The sequence below is a fragment of the Cavia porcellus genome, unplaced genomic scaffold, assembly GCF_034190915.1.
Source record: "Cavia porcellus strain 051 isolate PalLab524CR breed Dunkin Hartley unplaced genomic scaffold, mCavPor4.1 scaffold_6, whole genome shotgun sequence".
NCBI classification, from domain to species: domain Eukaryota; kingdom Metazoa; phylum Chordata; class Mammalia; order Rodentia; family Caviidae; genus Cavia; species Cavia porcellus.
In genome coordinates, this window is record NW_026947489.1 from 42694533 (window position 1) to 42711400 (window position 16868).

Consider the following 16868-nt stretch of genomic DNA (forward strand, 5'->3'; position numbering starts at 1 on the left):
TTCAATCCAGCTATTCCCTTTTTGGATATTTTCCCCGAAGAACTGAAAACATCATACTACAGTGATATATGTGCACCTATGTTTATAGCTGCACAATTCGTAATAGTCAGATCTTGGAAACAACCCAAATGCTCAACTGAGGAATGGATAAAAAAGCTGTGGTATTTTTATACAATGGAGTACTACTAACCTATAAAGAAGGATGAACTAGAGGTTTTATAGGTAAATGCATGCAACTAGAAACCATTCTCATAAGTAAAATAGATCAGACTCGCATGTATAAACACTGTGTTGTCTCACTCATGTAAAAACTGCAAGAGTAAATAAGATCCAAAAGTTACAATAGATACAGTGAAAGGGAAAGAAACTCTTCAAAGCAAAATCATATTGTTTGATCAATTTCGCATGCCTGTATATGATAAACTGAGCAACTATTTTGAAAATAACAACATGCAATATAACAACCATTGTTAAATTCCTATCATCTTGTTTCGACATCCTATATTGCTATTGTGTCTTTTGTTGTTCTTGTTTTGCTTTTGTTGTTGTTTTTTGTTTGTTTACTTTTTTGTATGTGTGTTTTTCTCTTTAAAATAAAAAAAGAGTATACTTTCACCACATACGGTGGCACAAGCCTATAATCTCACCTGTTTGGGAGACTGAGGCAAGAGGATTGCAAGTCCCAACCTGAGCAACTTACTGAAACTCTGTCTCAGAATAAAAATAAAAAGAGTTGGAAAAGTAACTCAGTAGCTTGCCTAACAGTACAAAGTCCTGGGTCTAATCCCCAGTACCACACACACAAAAATGTTTTACTTAATATAGTGCATACACACTTACAAATGCACTGTGCATTGTAAAAGATTTTAATAAGGATCATGTACAACAGAACTTGTCAGAACGCCTGTATTTGTAGGGTACAAGTCTATATCACTCTCTAGTCTATGTGTCAAGTCATAAAACATCCCAACTAGCAATAATAAACAATTTGGACCAACCCACCCAGAAGGACAGCTGCATTTTGTCTCCTTCTCACTACAAAATAATGAGTATAAAGTCATAAGCGCAAGGGTAGGAGAGCGCTACTGTCAGTCGGCTACATGAGAAAAATGTATTATACTACTTTTTGGAATATGTGATCTTTATTGGGTTTTTACAATCTGTGATTTGCAATGACTACCTTTTCTATGTAAATAATGTTCTCCTGTTCAAATAATTTTGCATTCATAATTTTCTGTCCTTTTTCTTAAAGGGACATCAAAACCTTCAGAAGCTTGAGGCTCCACGAACCTGGATCTGTCCTTGGAAACTAAAAAGGTACTAAAGGAAGGAGGCCCTGGATGATATGTTTGGCACAAGGGAAGTGAATAGGGCCCAGAGAGAGAAATTTACCAAGGAGGCAGTAGCACAAAGAGGTACAAGTGAGGTCCTGGAGAACTGAGTGGAGCAGAGTTGTGGTAAGAATTGTGAAGAAAGTGTGTGTCATTGAAGGGAAAGGCTCTGAGACACAATTTCTAGGCTTCCCAGGAAATCTCCTCAATCAGAGGGCGCCATTTTACTCAGTGTGACTTTAGCCGCACACACAGCACAAAAAGGACTTTTGGAAAATCAAAAGATGATTCTACCCCATTGTAGCTTTGATTATCTCAAGATACTGCAGGACAGCAGGGGTGTGTATGAGGTATGATAGAAAAATAGGTGAATGTCTATTTTTTTAAAGCATCATAGACAAAGACATATTACCTTTAAGTACTCTTGAAATTCACCCCCCCCCCTTATTTTGGATACACGTTCCATTGTTTTTGCCACTTTCTGAAGCAGTCTGAAAGTCCTCTTTTGTAGGTGTCCTTAATTGCATTGATGCTCTGAATAGATTCAAAACACTTATCTTTCCTGGTCGTTGTGATGGTGCCAGATCAGGCGAGCAAGGCTCATGACAGCACACTGCAATGTTTGTAGAAGTCTGTCTTTGCATTGGATGGCATTCACTGTATTTTTTATCATACGTTATAAAGACAGTCACAAAAGAGGACTTCCAGAAGTGCTCCAGAAAGTGGCCAGAACAATGGGATAAGTGTGTTCCAAGCAAGAGGTAATATTTTGAGGAGTTAAGGGCAATGTCTTTTACTGTAATAATTTCCAAAAATTGAACATTCACTCTATACTTCAGTCACCCCTTATACATTTGTGGTTTTTATCTCACATATCCTAAACCACATTACTAGCTCAGTAAATGTCTACACATAGATAAGAATGCCTCTTCACTTCATTAGGAACTTTTCCTGAACATGAGTGTCATATTTATTTCCCCAGCAGGTTCTGAGCTGAGCATTTGACTCAAGCTGGGCCAATTAGAGCTCTTAACTAGAATTCTAAAATATGAGACTAGCTATGGATGAAAAATAAGTATTTGGATGCTTAGTACTCCTGCCCACTGCATTAGTTTTGTGCATACTTTACTGGATTAAGGGATGCCCAGACAGCTGTGAAACCATTCTTGGGTGTATTTGTGACAGAGTTTCCAGAAGAGATTGGCATTCAAATCAATAGGTTGAAGATCTCTTGCACTAGTATGGGTTAGTTTCAACCTATTCATTGAGGGTTCAAATAGAACAAAATGTTCATGGAAGTGCAGATTCTTTTCTTTGGTTGGGATGTCTTCTTCTGCCCTCACATCTTGATATCCTTGGGTCTCCAGATTCCAGAATCAGACTGGGATTTATACCATTGACCTCTCACCCACCACCACTCACCCCATAATCCAAGCCTTTAGACTCAGCCCAAACCACACCATCGTCTTCCCTGGTTCTCCAGCAAGCAGATGGCAGATCATGGTGCTCCTGGTTCCTGAACTGCTTGAGCCAATTTCTATAAGAAGTCACATCCCATATGTAGTTGTGTGCATCCTACTGACTTTGCTACCCTGGTGGACCCTGACTGATGCACATGTGTGGGAAACCCCACACTGGCAGAGTCCTGCTCTCTATCCAAAGAAGAGCACACAGACCCTTGCCCTTAATCCTTAGACTGTCTGCTCTGGCTCTGCATGGTAGCAGTCTGCAGGAAGATAGGACACACACTCTCCCCACTGAGTCCCTTAAGTTATCTGCTCAGATACTTCTGAACCTCTTCCTGAGCTGCTGGAGCTTCTTCCCCCAAGTCTGTCCTGCAGACAGCGAAGCAGTTCTGCATCCCCAACCCAAAGGAGGGCTAGCTGATGTTTGGGGTGTGACTTGGAACGTGCAGGCTGGAGTGTTCACAGAGACACCTGTAATCTGGATCAAATCACAAGCTGGCAGCTGATCCCCCCTCTGCAGTCAGATCCCAAGGCAGAGCTCTAAGGAATCAGAGAAATCTCAATCCAAACCCATACTTCAAGATAGGATGATTGGGACATATTTTGCTTCAGTTTTCCAGCCTGGTTTATAACTTTCTAATACTTACATGTGGAATAGATGACTATCCATCAGGGCCTCACAAATATTAGGGGGAGAACTGAGCAGAGAATGGGAGAAATTCCTGTGGCATTGGTTGCCAGGTTCCCATGGCACAGATGCACCCTGCCTTCTCTTGGTGTGGCTTTTAAATTAATAAAGAAAATATTTTTCCCCAAGTCAATATTCACTTGTGTTTCTTTCAGTCAGCACCTAGCATAGATTGTAGGTTCTGTAGATGGATGTTAAACCTGGCTCAGGCTCTGATGCTGCTCCACACCAACTTCCTAACCATATTCCCAACAACAGACCAAGCAGACATGGAATGTAGATAGCCTGGCAGGTAAGAACCACGATCCGTGGGGAGCAATGTTACCTACCTGACCCCTAAAAACACCTGCAGGAGAGTGCAAATGCCAGAGACGAAGAAAATGGTGCTGATGAGGTAGCTCTGGGTCAGGGGGTCATGCTGCAGGCACAGGTCCTTGGCCAGGATGAGCGGCACTGCCACGAGTCCCCCCAGGGCTGTGAGGAAGTGCTGTGGGCAGAGTGAGGAAGTGAGCACGTGAGTACTGAGGCATGTGCTGTCACTCCCTCTCCTAATCAGGAGTGCAGCCGAGTCTTTCGGGGACCCACACACACAGGGTCAGAGAGAAGAACTTCAAAGCTGGTCTGAGAGGGTCTTGCAAGAAGTGGCAGATGAAGATGCAGGTAAGTGGTCCAGACCAGACATCCAGACCACAGAGACCTGGCAGTAAGAAGCAGGGCCCACCCAGAGCCACTGGAATGGACCTGACACTGGAATTGCCATATTAGAGGAGGAACCAAGGCAAGCACATAAGCATAGGAAGGCATAACAGGGACCAAGTAGGCTTTAAGGACAGGAGGAGGACAAGAGGCTCTCACTACTTGAAGCACACAGCAGGAGCAACCATTGGCAAGGGATGCCTGAACACTAACTTGAAAGTGTTAGTGCTCCAAGTGCTATTTGCCCTCTCCTAGACGGAACAGAGTTCAGGGCGGAGCAGAAAGTTTTGGAAGGTAGCACCACCTATGTTATGGCTTGTGTCTGGATGGCCCCACAAAGCCTCATATGGACATGAGGAGTAGGCTTTTTGGAGGTGGCTGAATCTAGAATTTGTGATTGGTTCATTATCTAGTGCTAAGATTGGGCGTTTGAGCACTACACCCACCCTAGAGTGAGTACCCTGCATACGGTGTAAGAGAAGAAGAGAGTCTTGTTTCTCCCCTTTTTTTCGTCTTGCTTTTAGCTGAAGCAAGCACCATGAATGGTTGTTCCCCTTCTGCTATAGCACCCTGCCTTGGAGCCAGCTGATTATGGGTGAAAACCTCCACAAACTATAAGGCAAATAAACCTTTCCTCCTTTAACTTTGGGTGTCTGGTATTTTGTATCAGCAATGAGATAAAAGTAACTAAGTTAATATATAAAGGGAATAAATTAGATATAGGTGATGGAAAGATAGATGGTGGATGGATGATATAGATAATAGATGGATAGATAGATGATAGATAGATAGATAGATAGATAGATAGATAGATGATAAATAGATAGATATGAGGGCCAAGCAATCAAAACTAGTTAGCAATGGGCCACTATCTCACACCGTCTAGCCCAGAACAAAAAGATTGACCAGTCCTGAGTCAAACTTTCTAAGAATAAAGACACATGAATTCACCCGCTTCTCTCCTTTGTTCCAGTCCAGCTTATTGTCTGATAATTTACATCAGGTCCCTGACAGAATTTGCATAGGGACTTCTGTTCCTGGTGCTAACAGAATCCTTCTGCTGTGCTGTCATTCAGAAAAGCCAATGTACAATTGTAGGTTTACCCTTAGGGTAAGTTCTACACCTGATCCTATACAATTAGGGCATGAATCAAGCTAGGATTGGGAGGCTTGGTTTGGCTTGACTTAGCTGTTAAATTAAAAGAGGAAAGAAGAACATGAACTAAATTAACCCACAAGAAAAGTTGGACTTCTTCCTTAGGTAAATGAAAACTAAAATGGATCTATGTACTGCACCTACCTGCCTTCCCGTGCTTCCTGGCTCTCTGCTCTCAGACAAAGGTAGTCTTAGAATGTACTAGTCCTTTAGGACAGAGACCTGCACCACTCCAGAGGAGAAGATCAAGAAAGCAGGCTCTGTTTGCATCACATGGAACAGGCCTGGGCCCAGAAGAGATCTGGACCAGTACCTCTGGGGAGAGAGAGTCCCAAGTCTCCCTAGTCTCTCTAGCCACATGGGTGACAGCAGTAGAGGACAAGTCTCTAAGTGCACAGGGACAGCCTGTTAGCAATGCTTGCCCTTGCTCCTATATCCTATGAGATAATTGACACGAGAAGTTCGATCCTTTGTGGCCACTTGTGAATGAGCCTTCAACTTGCTGTCAGCTAGATCACTACAGGCCACAGTAACCTCCAGGCCGAGAGCCCTGTGGTGTTTCTTTCCTATCTCATACCATCTCCAACAACCCTGCTAACAAACCAACTAACTAAACCAAGCAGAAAGGCCAATTCTCTCCTGATGTCCAGTAAATCTCTTGGTCTTAGAGAACCCAGGACATCTGGTGAAAGTTGAATCAAACAGAAGCTACCACTGACAGGGGTTGCTTTAAGGAAGGTACTTGATCTAGTACCTTTTTGGCCTCCCAAGGGCCTTGCCAAAGTGAAGAGGACCTTTAACCAATTCACTCAAGAGAACAAGGCAACAGTCAGCTCAGCATGCGGAAGAATCCTTTTCCAAGTAGCCATTCTCATCCCCTAGAGAGACGGAGGGGTCTCTACACCTACACCAGGGAACTGAGGTTGGTAATGTTGACGTTGATCTGGGGGTGAGTTGGTGGAGTTTTTAAGGCAAAGCCACTTTGGACTAAATGCCTCCTCGGTGGACTTACCTGGATCCCAAAGAAGATGCAGAGATACCATGGAGGGACGTCCAAGATGCCATAGGCCAGGTGGCTGCTGTTGCCACTGGGACTCCCAGGCTTCCCATCCTTCTTCCTGTCTTGGCCATCAGTGTCAGGGCTAAGCACTTCCTCATCCCTCTGCTGGAAAAAGAAAAAGACACATTGGGCACTTTAAGAGGAGCCACGTGGATATCCTGATTCCAGTGGGACAATAGGTCAGCCTTCCAGAGACAAGAGGCGTGGGGCTGGGAAATCATTAGCCAGTTAAAGTTTGAGGTCCAGACCCAAGACCGGTGACTTCCTGTGGTTTACATCTTCAGCTGGATCTCTGTGTCAAGCCCAGGCCCCTTCAAGGGCCTCACCAAGTAACCTGACAGAGAGGTGACTTGGCAGGGAGTACAAAGGGCTGTCCTCAAGGCTGGGGCATGCGCAGATTTCCCTCACAGCTCCTGGGGCATTGTTTACACTTGCCAAAGCCCTCTGACAGCAGTTTTCTACAGTGGGTAATTCACTTCTCTGTTTCTTCTCCTAGCTGGTTCCAGGATGCTTTGATTGTACCTTACTTTCTCATCTCAGCTTTGAGTGCAGTCCTCATGCTCAGCACAGACTGGGTGGATGGATGAATGAATGAATGATCCTAATGTAGATGTATACAATACACACAGAATAGTCCAGAGCAGTGATGGTGAACCGTTTAGAGATGAGTGCCCAAACAGACCCTCAAACCCACTTACTTATCACAAAGTGCCAACACTGCAATTAAACCTGAACACTGAGGTTTTAGTCTAGGAAAAACAATTCCTACATTAGTATTTTTTGTCATATAAGAAAAACAAATAGCATGTCTGCCTTACATTTGCACTACTCGTCGAGAGTCAATAGCCAACTTGCATTTCAACCAGTTTAGCAAGAGAATTGCAGTGAGCTCAAGGGTATCCTGGGCTACACAGTGAATTCAAGTGTAGACTATACAGCAAGACCCTGTCTCAAAAACAACCTCCCCCAAAGCACCCAAAAACCAAACCCTGAGACTTAGAAATACTAATAATTTGCTCAAAGTTAGCAAGCTATACAGCAAAGAGTTGAATGGAAAGTCTGTGATTTAAAGTTAATTCAGCTAAATTGGTCAAAATGCAAGTTGGCTGAGCATGGTGGTATACACCAATAGCCCCAGCACTTGTACACCGCCACGGCTCATCTGCCGTCACGGTCCTCATGCTGGGTAGCTGCTCTATAAAGTAGATGAATCAGGGATAGGCCGATAGACCTTGCATTTTTCATCTCTAGCTTTCAAGGCTGGTTTTTCCTAATAGGTCTTTTTTTTAGGGAAAGGGGTAAAAGAAATAGTACACCCCTAGATAGTTGAAAAAGTGACTTATAGCATGAAGGACCTAGTCCAGGACGTAGCACAATATTACTGCCCAGTGAGTGCTAGCCATTATCAGCGCTATGACCTCCATGAGTGGAAAAGCTTTGAACACAGGAGCAAGCCCAACACCTGCACATCTAGCCATGTGTGAGAATGAGAATATCTTGATAAATCTCCAAAAGTCCTGGGGGCCAAGCACTGTGTCTACTCTACCAAAAAAATAGGAGAAAAGATGGGGTGAGGATCACCACTTGCCAAGATGTGGAGAGAGTTAAGAAAGCCACCAGAGAAAGAACTGGTGGCATCGTGGCACTCGGGAAGCTGAGGCAGGAGGATAGCAAGTTCAAGCCCAGCCTGGGCAACTTAGTGCCTGAATGAGAGCCTGTCTCAAAATAGGCAAAAAGAAAAAGGGAACATAGCTCAGTGCCAAGGTCCTGAGTTTAATCACCCAAATAGTAATAATAATAATAATAACTAGGTGGCCATTACCCACCTCCAGGACAGCCCTCTCCCTGTGGAACACGGGGTACACAGTAGACCTCCCCTACCCAAAGGTTCACTGTTTGAGGCTTCTGTTTCACAATTCCAGGCATCCATCCACTGGCACTCTTGGGTCACAGCTCCTGCAGATGAGGATCTGCTGTTTCCTATGACGGTATCTCAGCCTCAGCCTCCAAACACTTGGCTGGATGATTCTTTGCTGAGCCCTGCATGGGCTGTTTAATCACACATTTGTATTGTGTTCTCACTAGATGCCAGAGCATCCCTTCCTCCTACCTGCTCGTGCCAATGCAAAATGTCTTCAGCTATCACTAAATAATCTGGTAGTCAAATCACCCCTGCTTAAGCAAGCAACATAGTAAAAGCACCACTGAGAAGGCGCCCCATGCCCTGCATGGAGGTGATGAAAGCCAGCTTTCTCTCCTCATGGCCATCACCCATCCCTAATTACTTCCTGTCACAAGCTTGAGGCCTCTACTGCTGGCATGGAGAAAGCCCAGGGTAGCAAACCACGAAGAACCAGGACTGAGGGCCAGACTTGCGACAGTAGGCTCTGCAGGGTCATTTTTGATAGGGCCCTGCCTGGGATTTGCCCAGTCATCATGGCAGCAGTGCAATGCTGAAGCACCATGGTGCTTAGCTCCTTCCTTCCAGAAGCCTCTTCCGGCTTCTTCCACCCAAAAGTCTTTGCCAAAGCTCATGAGTGTAAAGATTTACCCAATCACCTGATCTCACAAAATAAATTAGCTTATATCTGTTTCCAAAGCCCTTCCCCCATCAGAGCTTAGATGAGGTAGAACCTGCCCTTTGTCTGCAGAGAGCCGCTACAGCCTTCTTTGTAGTGACTCCCTCCGTGCCCACATTAAGCTCTTTCTTATCAATAGTTGCCTCCTCTCTTTTAATATTCTGTGCTGCTCTAAACTGAGTACAAAGTTTCAACTCAATCAATTTTGTTCTCATTATGAAACAGTACTTACTTGTCAATCTTCTAGTGTTGGGCCCTACAACACAGATGTAGCTGGGTGTGGTGGCACACACTTGTAATCCTAGTACTTTGGGAGGCTGAGCCAGGAAGACTGCAAATTGGAGTATAGTGTGGGTAATTTAGTAACCAAACAAGACCCTGTTTCAAAAAGTGTTTTAAAAGTAATCGATAAAAAAGCCTTGGGATGTAGCTTTGTGTGCAAGCTCTGAGTTTCAATTCTCAGAACCTCGAATGAATGAATGAATGAATGAATGAATGAATGAATGAATGAAATAAACCCTCCACAGATTAAGAGTTTGTTTTGCTCATCCATCTAGCACTCATTTGCTTCTCTGGAAGCCTGCACTGACTGACCCACCCAAGCCTCAGAATGGAGGGCTCCCTTCCACGGGGCTTTCCAGCCCAGCAGCAGGTTTACCACAGCTGGGACTGTTAAGATTCTTGCCCTGGTATAAATTACTGTATAATTATGGCAATGATCTAACATGGTAAAAGGCCAAAGCAGGAATGTTTACCCTGACGGCCAATCGCTCCTTCTTTCTCTTTGGCCCAAATTGTTATTTTCTCTCCTGTTTGCACACTAGGAAAATTCCAGTCAGTTCCTCGCACATCATCCATGGCTGCCTCATTGCCACTTCCCATCACAGGTCATATAACCCTCTGCCTGCCTGTGTCTGGTTGGAGGTGACAGCCAACCCCGCAGATTAGGGGCTCCTCTCCATGTCCTCAGTAAAGGCCACTTCCACTTTGTTTTGCTGTCTGCTTCTCTGTTGCTCCAGAAAACTCTACCAGGGATGACACACTGTCATCAGATGCATCCTCGTCCTGAAGTCCTGTGACTTCTCCACCTCCACCCTCATGCTGACTGAGCTGTTGACACGAGTGAAGGAATGCTCAGTGAATGACTGCAGGCACATCTAACTATTTTGAAATAAATCCCTCATTTGAACTGATTGGAACTCTCGTGAAACAAGCCTACCCTGTTCAGACTTCTGAGCAGGAGGAGGTGCTGATGCCCCTTGATGCTAGGATTGCACAGGAAAAAACTACTTTTCTCTAAAGAGATTGGAGCTGGGCCAGGGACAAATGGAGTTGCAGGGCACAGTGCTGGGTTTCTACCACTTCTGGAGAGGCTTTCATGCCTATATGGAGGAATCTGTGAGGCACTTCAGAGAAAAAGACACAGAAAGAAGAGAGGGAAAGGAGACTGAGAATGATTGACTAGCTGATCAATTGATTCTGGGCAGGCAACTCTGAAAAGGTCATGAAGAGTGGCGAGCAGAAGTGATTGTCACCAGGCCACTCCATGACCCTCTCCCAGCCTCAGTCTCTCTTCTAGGATCTGTCTGGAATGACCACAGGAAGGTCACAGCTGGAGCACATGTGGGTAACACTTCAGGACTCTGTGTGTGTGTGTGTGTGTGTGTGTGTGTGTGTGTGTGTGTATGATGCTAGGTCTGTGACCTTGACTGCTGTGTCTGTGTGGCCTGCCTGTGAGCTTGTCCTTCACCCAGGACCTCTTGGCATTATGACTGTGAAAACTGCTCTCACCTGTCCACTTCTAAGCAGAATGGGAACCAATGTGCCAGACTGCTGCTGGTCAGGACCAGTAAGTACCCCAGGTTCTGTCTTTCTATCGACATGGCCATCTGATGGCTATGAAACCCGCTTCTGCCTTTTTAGGAGAGTTATCTGGGAAAATGATCTTACCTAATGCTCCACATGCAAAAGGTTATCACTTGGAGCTGGGAAAACCTGTCATCCCTGAGGACAGCTGGCTCTTCCCTGAAGTCGTCGGCCAGGGTGGGTAGAAAGCACAGACCTGGAGATAAGTCCTCAAGACACAAGACCCCCACCCAACGTGCTTGCTTCCTCCTCACAGTGCTCTTGATTATCTATTTCTACTGTGCTCACCGATTGCTTGTAAGTCTATCTTCTGTTGTAAACTATCTCAAATCCTCTATGCCAACACATGAGACATAGAAATAAAACAAGCCAGGGCAGAGTGCATGCAGTGTTCCGTATGTTAGCCAGAAATCTAATCCAGAGAAAGGGATACGGGAACTTGGGGTTTCTAGGGGGCATGGAGCAGCCCCATCCTGGGACACATCAGAATAGGGGAAAATCCCAGGAAAACCCCTGGCTGGGAGTCATAGTGCGACTCATCCAGCAGCAGAAAAAAGCTTTGGCGACACTGCCCCCTCAGGGAACTTCCTGATGCATTATTCTGATGGGATAAGAACATGGACAACAGATTCCTCTTCTGCTTGGAGTTCAGCCTCTCAGCTCTCCAGGACCTGTGGTTTCCCTAAAGGACTTAGTTCCACACAGGCACTCTCAGGAGACTTGGCTTGCACAGCATTTCACACAGAATGTCCAATGCACCCTCCTTCAAGTTTGTCTAATGGGGCCCCACCAGGGACAGATGAAGAGACTGGGGTCAGCTAAGCTGCAGGGCCTGTCCCCATGAGAACACTCCTTTTTCCATGTCAAGGAGACTAACCTACAGCTGTGCTCCATGTAAACAGGGACCGCCCTGCAGCTCCTAGGCATACACAAGCCAGCAGGAGGAGGCCCCGGTGTGGCACAAGCAGTGACCCCTGGGGTCCAGGGGGATCTCTTCCCTTCTGACACTCTCTCCACCCCACACAGCCGTGTCCCTGCCAGTGCCCAGCCCCACCTGGCTGCAGTCCTGCCCAACCCTCCATTCACCTCAGGTGAGCAGGTAGAGTTTCCCCCGAGGGCCTCAGTGTGCTCCCTACCCTTTCACCCACCCTAATTGAGAGGTGTATAGGTGCCTGCCCCACAAGCTTGCCTCAGGAACACCCCAAATCAAGAAAACAACATAGCCTTTGGGAAATGGAGCTTTCAGCTTCTTTCCTCAGACTTTTGGCCTCTGAGGCATGGGGCAGGCAGAGTTCTGAGGTGATTTTTTTCTCAGTGCCCCTCAGCTTCCTCAGAGCGGAATGCCAGGCACCCTGCAGGAGGCTGAGCTGCAGTGGGTTAGGCCTGGCAGCTGGCTCCTGGGCAAACTCTGAGATCCAGCCCAGTTTTGTGGTGGCTCTGACTCCAGAACCCGGGCTGGGCCTCACTGAGTTATGGCCTGGCCAGAGGGGCGTGGCCCTGTGCCTGCCAGTGGGCAGTGGTAACCACAGAAGTTCTGCGTTCAGTCCTTCCTGTCATTTTTAGGTGGCCAAATAGGCTGGAGAAAGAGATGAGGCCTAGGAGCTCAGGCTGCAGAGGTGGCTGGGGGTGGGATTGGGGGTTCTTCCTGTGACTTGTCTTTTCCAGGCTTGGTTTCCTTATCTATGAGACAGGAACCAGCACCTGTTGTATTTGCTTTTAAGGAAGAAATTAAAGCACAGAGGGTCTGAAGCCTCCCAGCTGTCTGGAGGAAGTCGCTTCAATCTTTCTGTTCCTTGTATTCAGAAAAGAGAAAGCCTGGTGCTGAGAACCTGGCAAATGACAGCCCGGTTCAGCAGAGTGCTCCCTGAGTGAAGTGAGGAGACAGCCTGCCCACCTGCCCTGCTGAGAGCCCGTCCTCCCCTCTTCTGGATTTTGTCAGTGTCACAGTGAGGGCAAATTTGGTGCCAGCTGTGACAGTGACCTGATGGTGGCCCTGAAGGGGCCAAGGCTGGAGAAAGGAGGGAGCTGCCACTTCTGCCTGATGATCTGAATCTAATCTAAAGGCTGAGCTAGTCAGACACTGGGGCAGGAGCACACCACCCTGGGCCTCCCCAGCCTCCTTCCTATCCCCTGTTCCCCACTCCAGCACTCACCAAGCAGCTGGGAAGCTCGCGACTGGGGATAGCAGAGTTCATGGCAACCAACTTTCCCTTCTGGCAGAAGCTGGACAGAGAATACTTCTCCGGAAGGAAGCAGAAACGCTTCAGGAGAGGGAGATTAACTTCTCAGGAACTGATGCCGTGTGGAGTGGCTGGGAGGGAGCGGCTGCAGGTCCTACCTGCCTGCCAGACCTGTAACCGGTGCCCCTTCTACCCCACCTCCTCTTCCAGGAGACCAAGGTGCATTCTGCTGCAGCAAATGTTTCATAACTTAAGCTGTGGGCCTTGCAGCAGCCAGGAAACAAGCCAGAGTACAGCCCATCAGGGTGTGGCCTGAAGCACTTTCGGGAAGGTCAGCTTTAGGGCACTTGGGGTGAAGAAGTGGGGGAGTGAGCAGCAAGCTTGAGGCTGAAGGGTTTCCATTTTCTACACTGAAACTGAAAAGTAGCCAAGTGGCAATAAAAATTGTTGCAAAGACCATGGGGGATGTGGGGATGTGGGGATGGGGAATGTGGACCAAGGCATTATTATGGCTCCTTGCCCTCTGGAGCCACTGCTGTGGCTGCTGGGTGGGGGCAGAGGCATCACAAGTCTCAGGCGAAAGCTTGAGGGGACAAATGCTTCTAATTCTCTGTGGTTTCTTTCCTTAACACTCAGAGCTGGCCATCCCACTTTTCCGGGAGAGAAGCCCTGCATAGTTTTGGCCTTATATTTTTCATAGCGTACTTGAAAAGCCCTCTCCAAAACACTTGGTAATCCTCACCCCATGAAATCCAAACAAGTCAGTGGCAGCTACTGATGATGGTAGAGTATTTTGGAATAGTACAAGAAACACTGTGGCAGGACCCATAGAAATGACAATGGGCACGGATTCATGAAGAAGTCCCGAAATCATGACAAAGAGTTGGATAGATCTGACCCCCAACTGCCTTGCTCCCACCAGCTGAGTTCCTGGAATGGCTACTCCCAGACACCTGACCCTGGGAACAATGCCTTCTCTGCTAGGACATGGCACACCTGCCCCGCCTGCTAGGTCACAAGGCACCCAGAACAGAGTATTAGCTGCTGCTGTGGTCACTCTCCCTCCTCCAACCTCACACCCCAACTCACCTCCCCCAAGCCTACCACTACCCCTCACCCCTATCTATAAAAGACCCAGATCAATAAATGGGATTCAGAGTCTCCTTTGAAGTTCCTCCAAGAGGTCCCTCCTGGAACCCCCAAATTTAGGCTGGCTATGTTCTTTACTGGGTCATCACACTTTACCTAACAGAAATGTTTGCAGAGGAAGGAGGCAGATTGACTTGGGCTGTGACCAAAAACTCAAGATCTGAAGAGAGTCAACCTTGCTTAACTATGTACACTGACCTATGCCTTGGTGGCTATTATTTTTTTGCATCATCTTATTTAATTTTGATGACAAACCAAGCATTTGCATCCTTATTTTGTACATTAAGACATGCAAGAGCTGGTGTCTTAAGTTTTTTACCCAAGGTTCATGCTAAATGCAGGAGTCAAACCCAGGCAGTCTCATTCTCCAGCACTTAGGGCCAGATACATGAGGAAGGGAGACACATGCCCTCAGACACATGCAAAGATGGGCAGTGCTACGGCTGTGTCTAGATGTCTCCCCAAAGATTCATGTGATCATAGGTGGGTTTTTTGAAGGTGACTGGATCCAGAGTGTGTGATTCTGGGCTTGATTCATGGCACAATGCTAGGCTCAAGGGCACTAGGATTAAGGGTGTGAGTGCTACCTGCCCTAAGTGGTCTGGAGAAAATAAAAGGGGAAGAAAAATATCATTACAGTGCCCTTGTTGCTTTTGCTACCTTCTGCCCACCATGAACTGTTTGCCCCTCTGCCATGTGCCACTTTGCCTTGGAGCCACCAATGATGGATTGAAATTTCTATGAACTGTGAGTCAAATATGAAAGGGTTTTGGCCCAGACAGGACACTGTAGCCAGGAAAGCCTCAACCGGAAGCAGGAAGCCCCTATCTCCCCCACCCCTAGGAATTTACCTGTGACGCCATCTTCCCGCCCCTGAGAATTTACGTATGGTGCGAAACCTAGGACCAATGGGCTACCTGTGCATCCCTAATGCCCGCCTTAGGTTCCACCCCAAACTGAGGTTACTTACATACCCCTACGCCACGTGTCTGCCGGAGAGATCGCTGGACGCCAGCGGTAGGGGGTGCCGGTCATCTCTCTCCGTGATCTCAGAATAAAGGCCACTTTTTGTTTTATACTTCTCATCTTTTGGAAATAATTCTATCAAAATATACCTTTCCTTCTTTAACTATGGGTGTCAAATATTTTGTCTCAGCAACAAGAAAGGTAACTAAGACAGGTGGATGCTACAACTGCTGATCTATGAGAGATGGTCCAAGATCTTCAATTTCAGATTTAGGAAGGATACACACACACACATACACACAATGGTGCCAGATTCATTTTACTTATCAGAGACTGAAACCTTGGAGTTTCAAAAGCGCCAATAACCTTGCAGTTATTGAGTTTCCTGAAAACATTAAATGTATTGTTTCCTGAGCTTCGTGGGTGACCAGGCAAACATAAAAACAGGGGGAAATACCTGCCAGGTATCCACAGTGAGAGGCACATACATTGCTGCCCCAGCAAGACCTGGCTGGTATGGTCTAAGGGGGGCATGACTGGGCTCACAACACCACTCTTCCTTGTTGCCTTTAGGGGCAGTGTGGAAGAAGTTTTCTCAAAGATACTGCCCTCCCCACACTTACTGTCTGCCTTACTTGGTTCTCCTCATTGTCCCTGCCCACTATTTAGGTGCACAGTGTGCAAGGTTTCTCTACAGTGTGGGTGCAAGGTTAGCTATGCTCAATCAAGCTTAGTCACAAAGATGGCCTCCCTTACTCACTTTGGTTAGCTATAAAGTGTTCCAGAACCTTCCCTCTTCACCCTTAACTCCTCTCTTTTGGGCCTGATGCCCTATCATACATGTTCTTTAAATGAATATTATCTGCATGGCCGTGATCACCCTTCTCACCAGCTCGGATAAGAAGCCAAATCAGTGATTCCCCTTTTCCTCCATCTTCTGCCTCTTGGAAGTCCTTTCCACCAAGTCTGATTTCTGATTTCAGAAGCATCATCTGGTTTCTGCCTCCATCTCTTGTCTTAAAGCCACTGTGGTCTTATGTTAGCTTTCCATCATTGTCACAAAACATTTGAGATAATCAACCTTTGGGGAATACAGAGTAATTCTGGCTCATAGTTTAAAAAGTTTAAAGTCATGGTTGGCAGATTCTATTGCATTAGACCCTGTGGTGAGGCAGAACATCATGGTAAGGAGTACATGACAGAAGAAATGGCTCACCTCACCATGACAGGGAAGTAGACAGAGAAGGGTGGGCTTAGTGTCCCAGTGTCCCCTTTAATGACAGGCCCCAGTGGCCTAACTTCCTTCCTCTAGGTTCCACTACACCTGAATAGCACCATGGGCTGCTGAGCAAGCCTTTAGCATGCAGATCTTTTGGAGACCAACATTTAAGAGCCAGACCAGACAAGGCCTTTACAACTCTCCCACAGCCTCAGTTGCCTCAGTGGGTTGCCTCCCCCACCACCTCACTGAAATCTTCTGTAGCTTGTTTTTTTTAAGAAAATAAAATAAAACAGAACAAAGTAGATCATAACAGAACAATGCAAGCAACACAGGATTTGAAAACGAGACAACAGGAAATCAGCAGTGGCTACCATAATATCTCTTGTTTTCTTCTAATTGTCTATATCTTCAAACACAAGGAATTCAAACAAAACAAATTAGTATAAAACTGATCAAAGCAGAAGCATGCAAGCATTATAGGCCTTCAAAACCAAACAACAGGAAAATCA

General features: G+C 46.4%; 1 protein-coding gene across 4 annotated transcripts in view; it reads right to left on the bottom strand.

Moving 5' to 3' along the window:
• Positions 1-13282, bottom strand: part of LOC100724125 (solute carrier family 23 member 1-like) — a 52100-nt gene extending 38818 nt beyond the window's left edge. The window contains exons 1-3 of one of the 4 annotated variants that reach the window (XM_063250539.1): positions 12996-13282; positions 6350-6502; positions 3815-3972 (exon numbers count right to left, since the gene is read on the bottom strand). In XM_063250539.1, the coding sequence (XP_063106609.1) occupies positions 3815-3972; positions 6350-6502; positions 12996-13037 (353 nt within the window). In that variant the 5' untranslated portion in view covers positions 13038-13282. Of the gene's footprint in view, positions 1-3814; positions 3973-6349; positions 6503-12995 lie in introns of those variants that run through there. The other 3 variants (XM_063250538.1, XM_063250537.1, XM_063250540.1) reach the window with 3 other exon arrangements.
• Positions 13283-16868: the final 3586 nt, after the last annotated feature.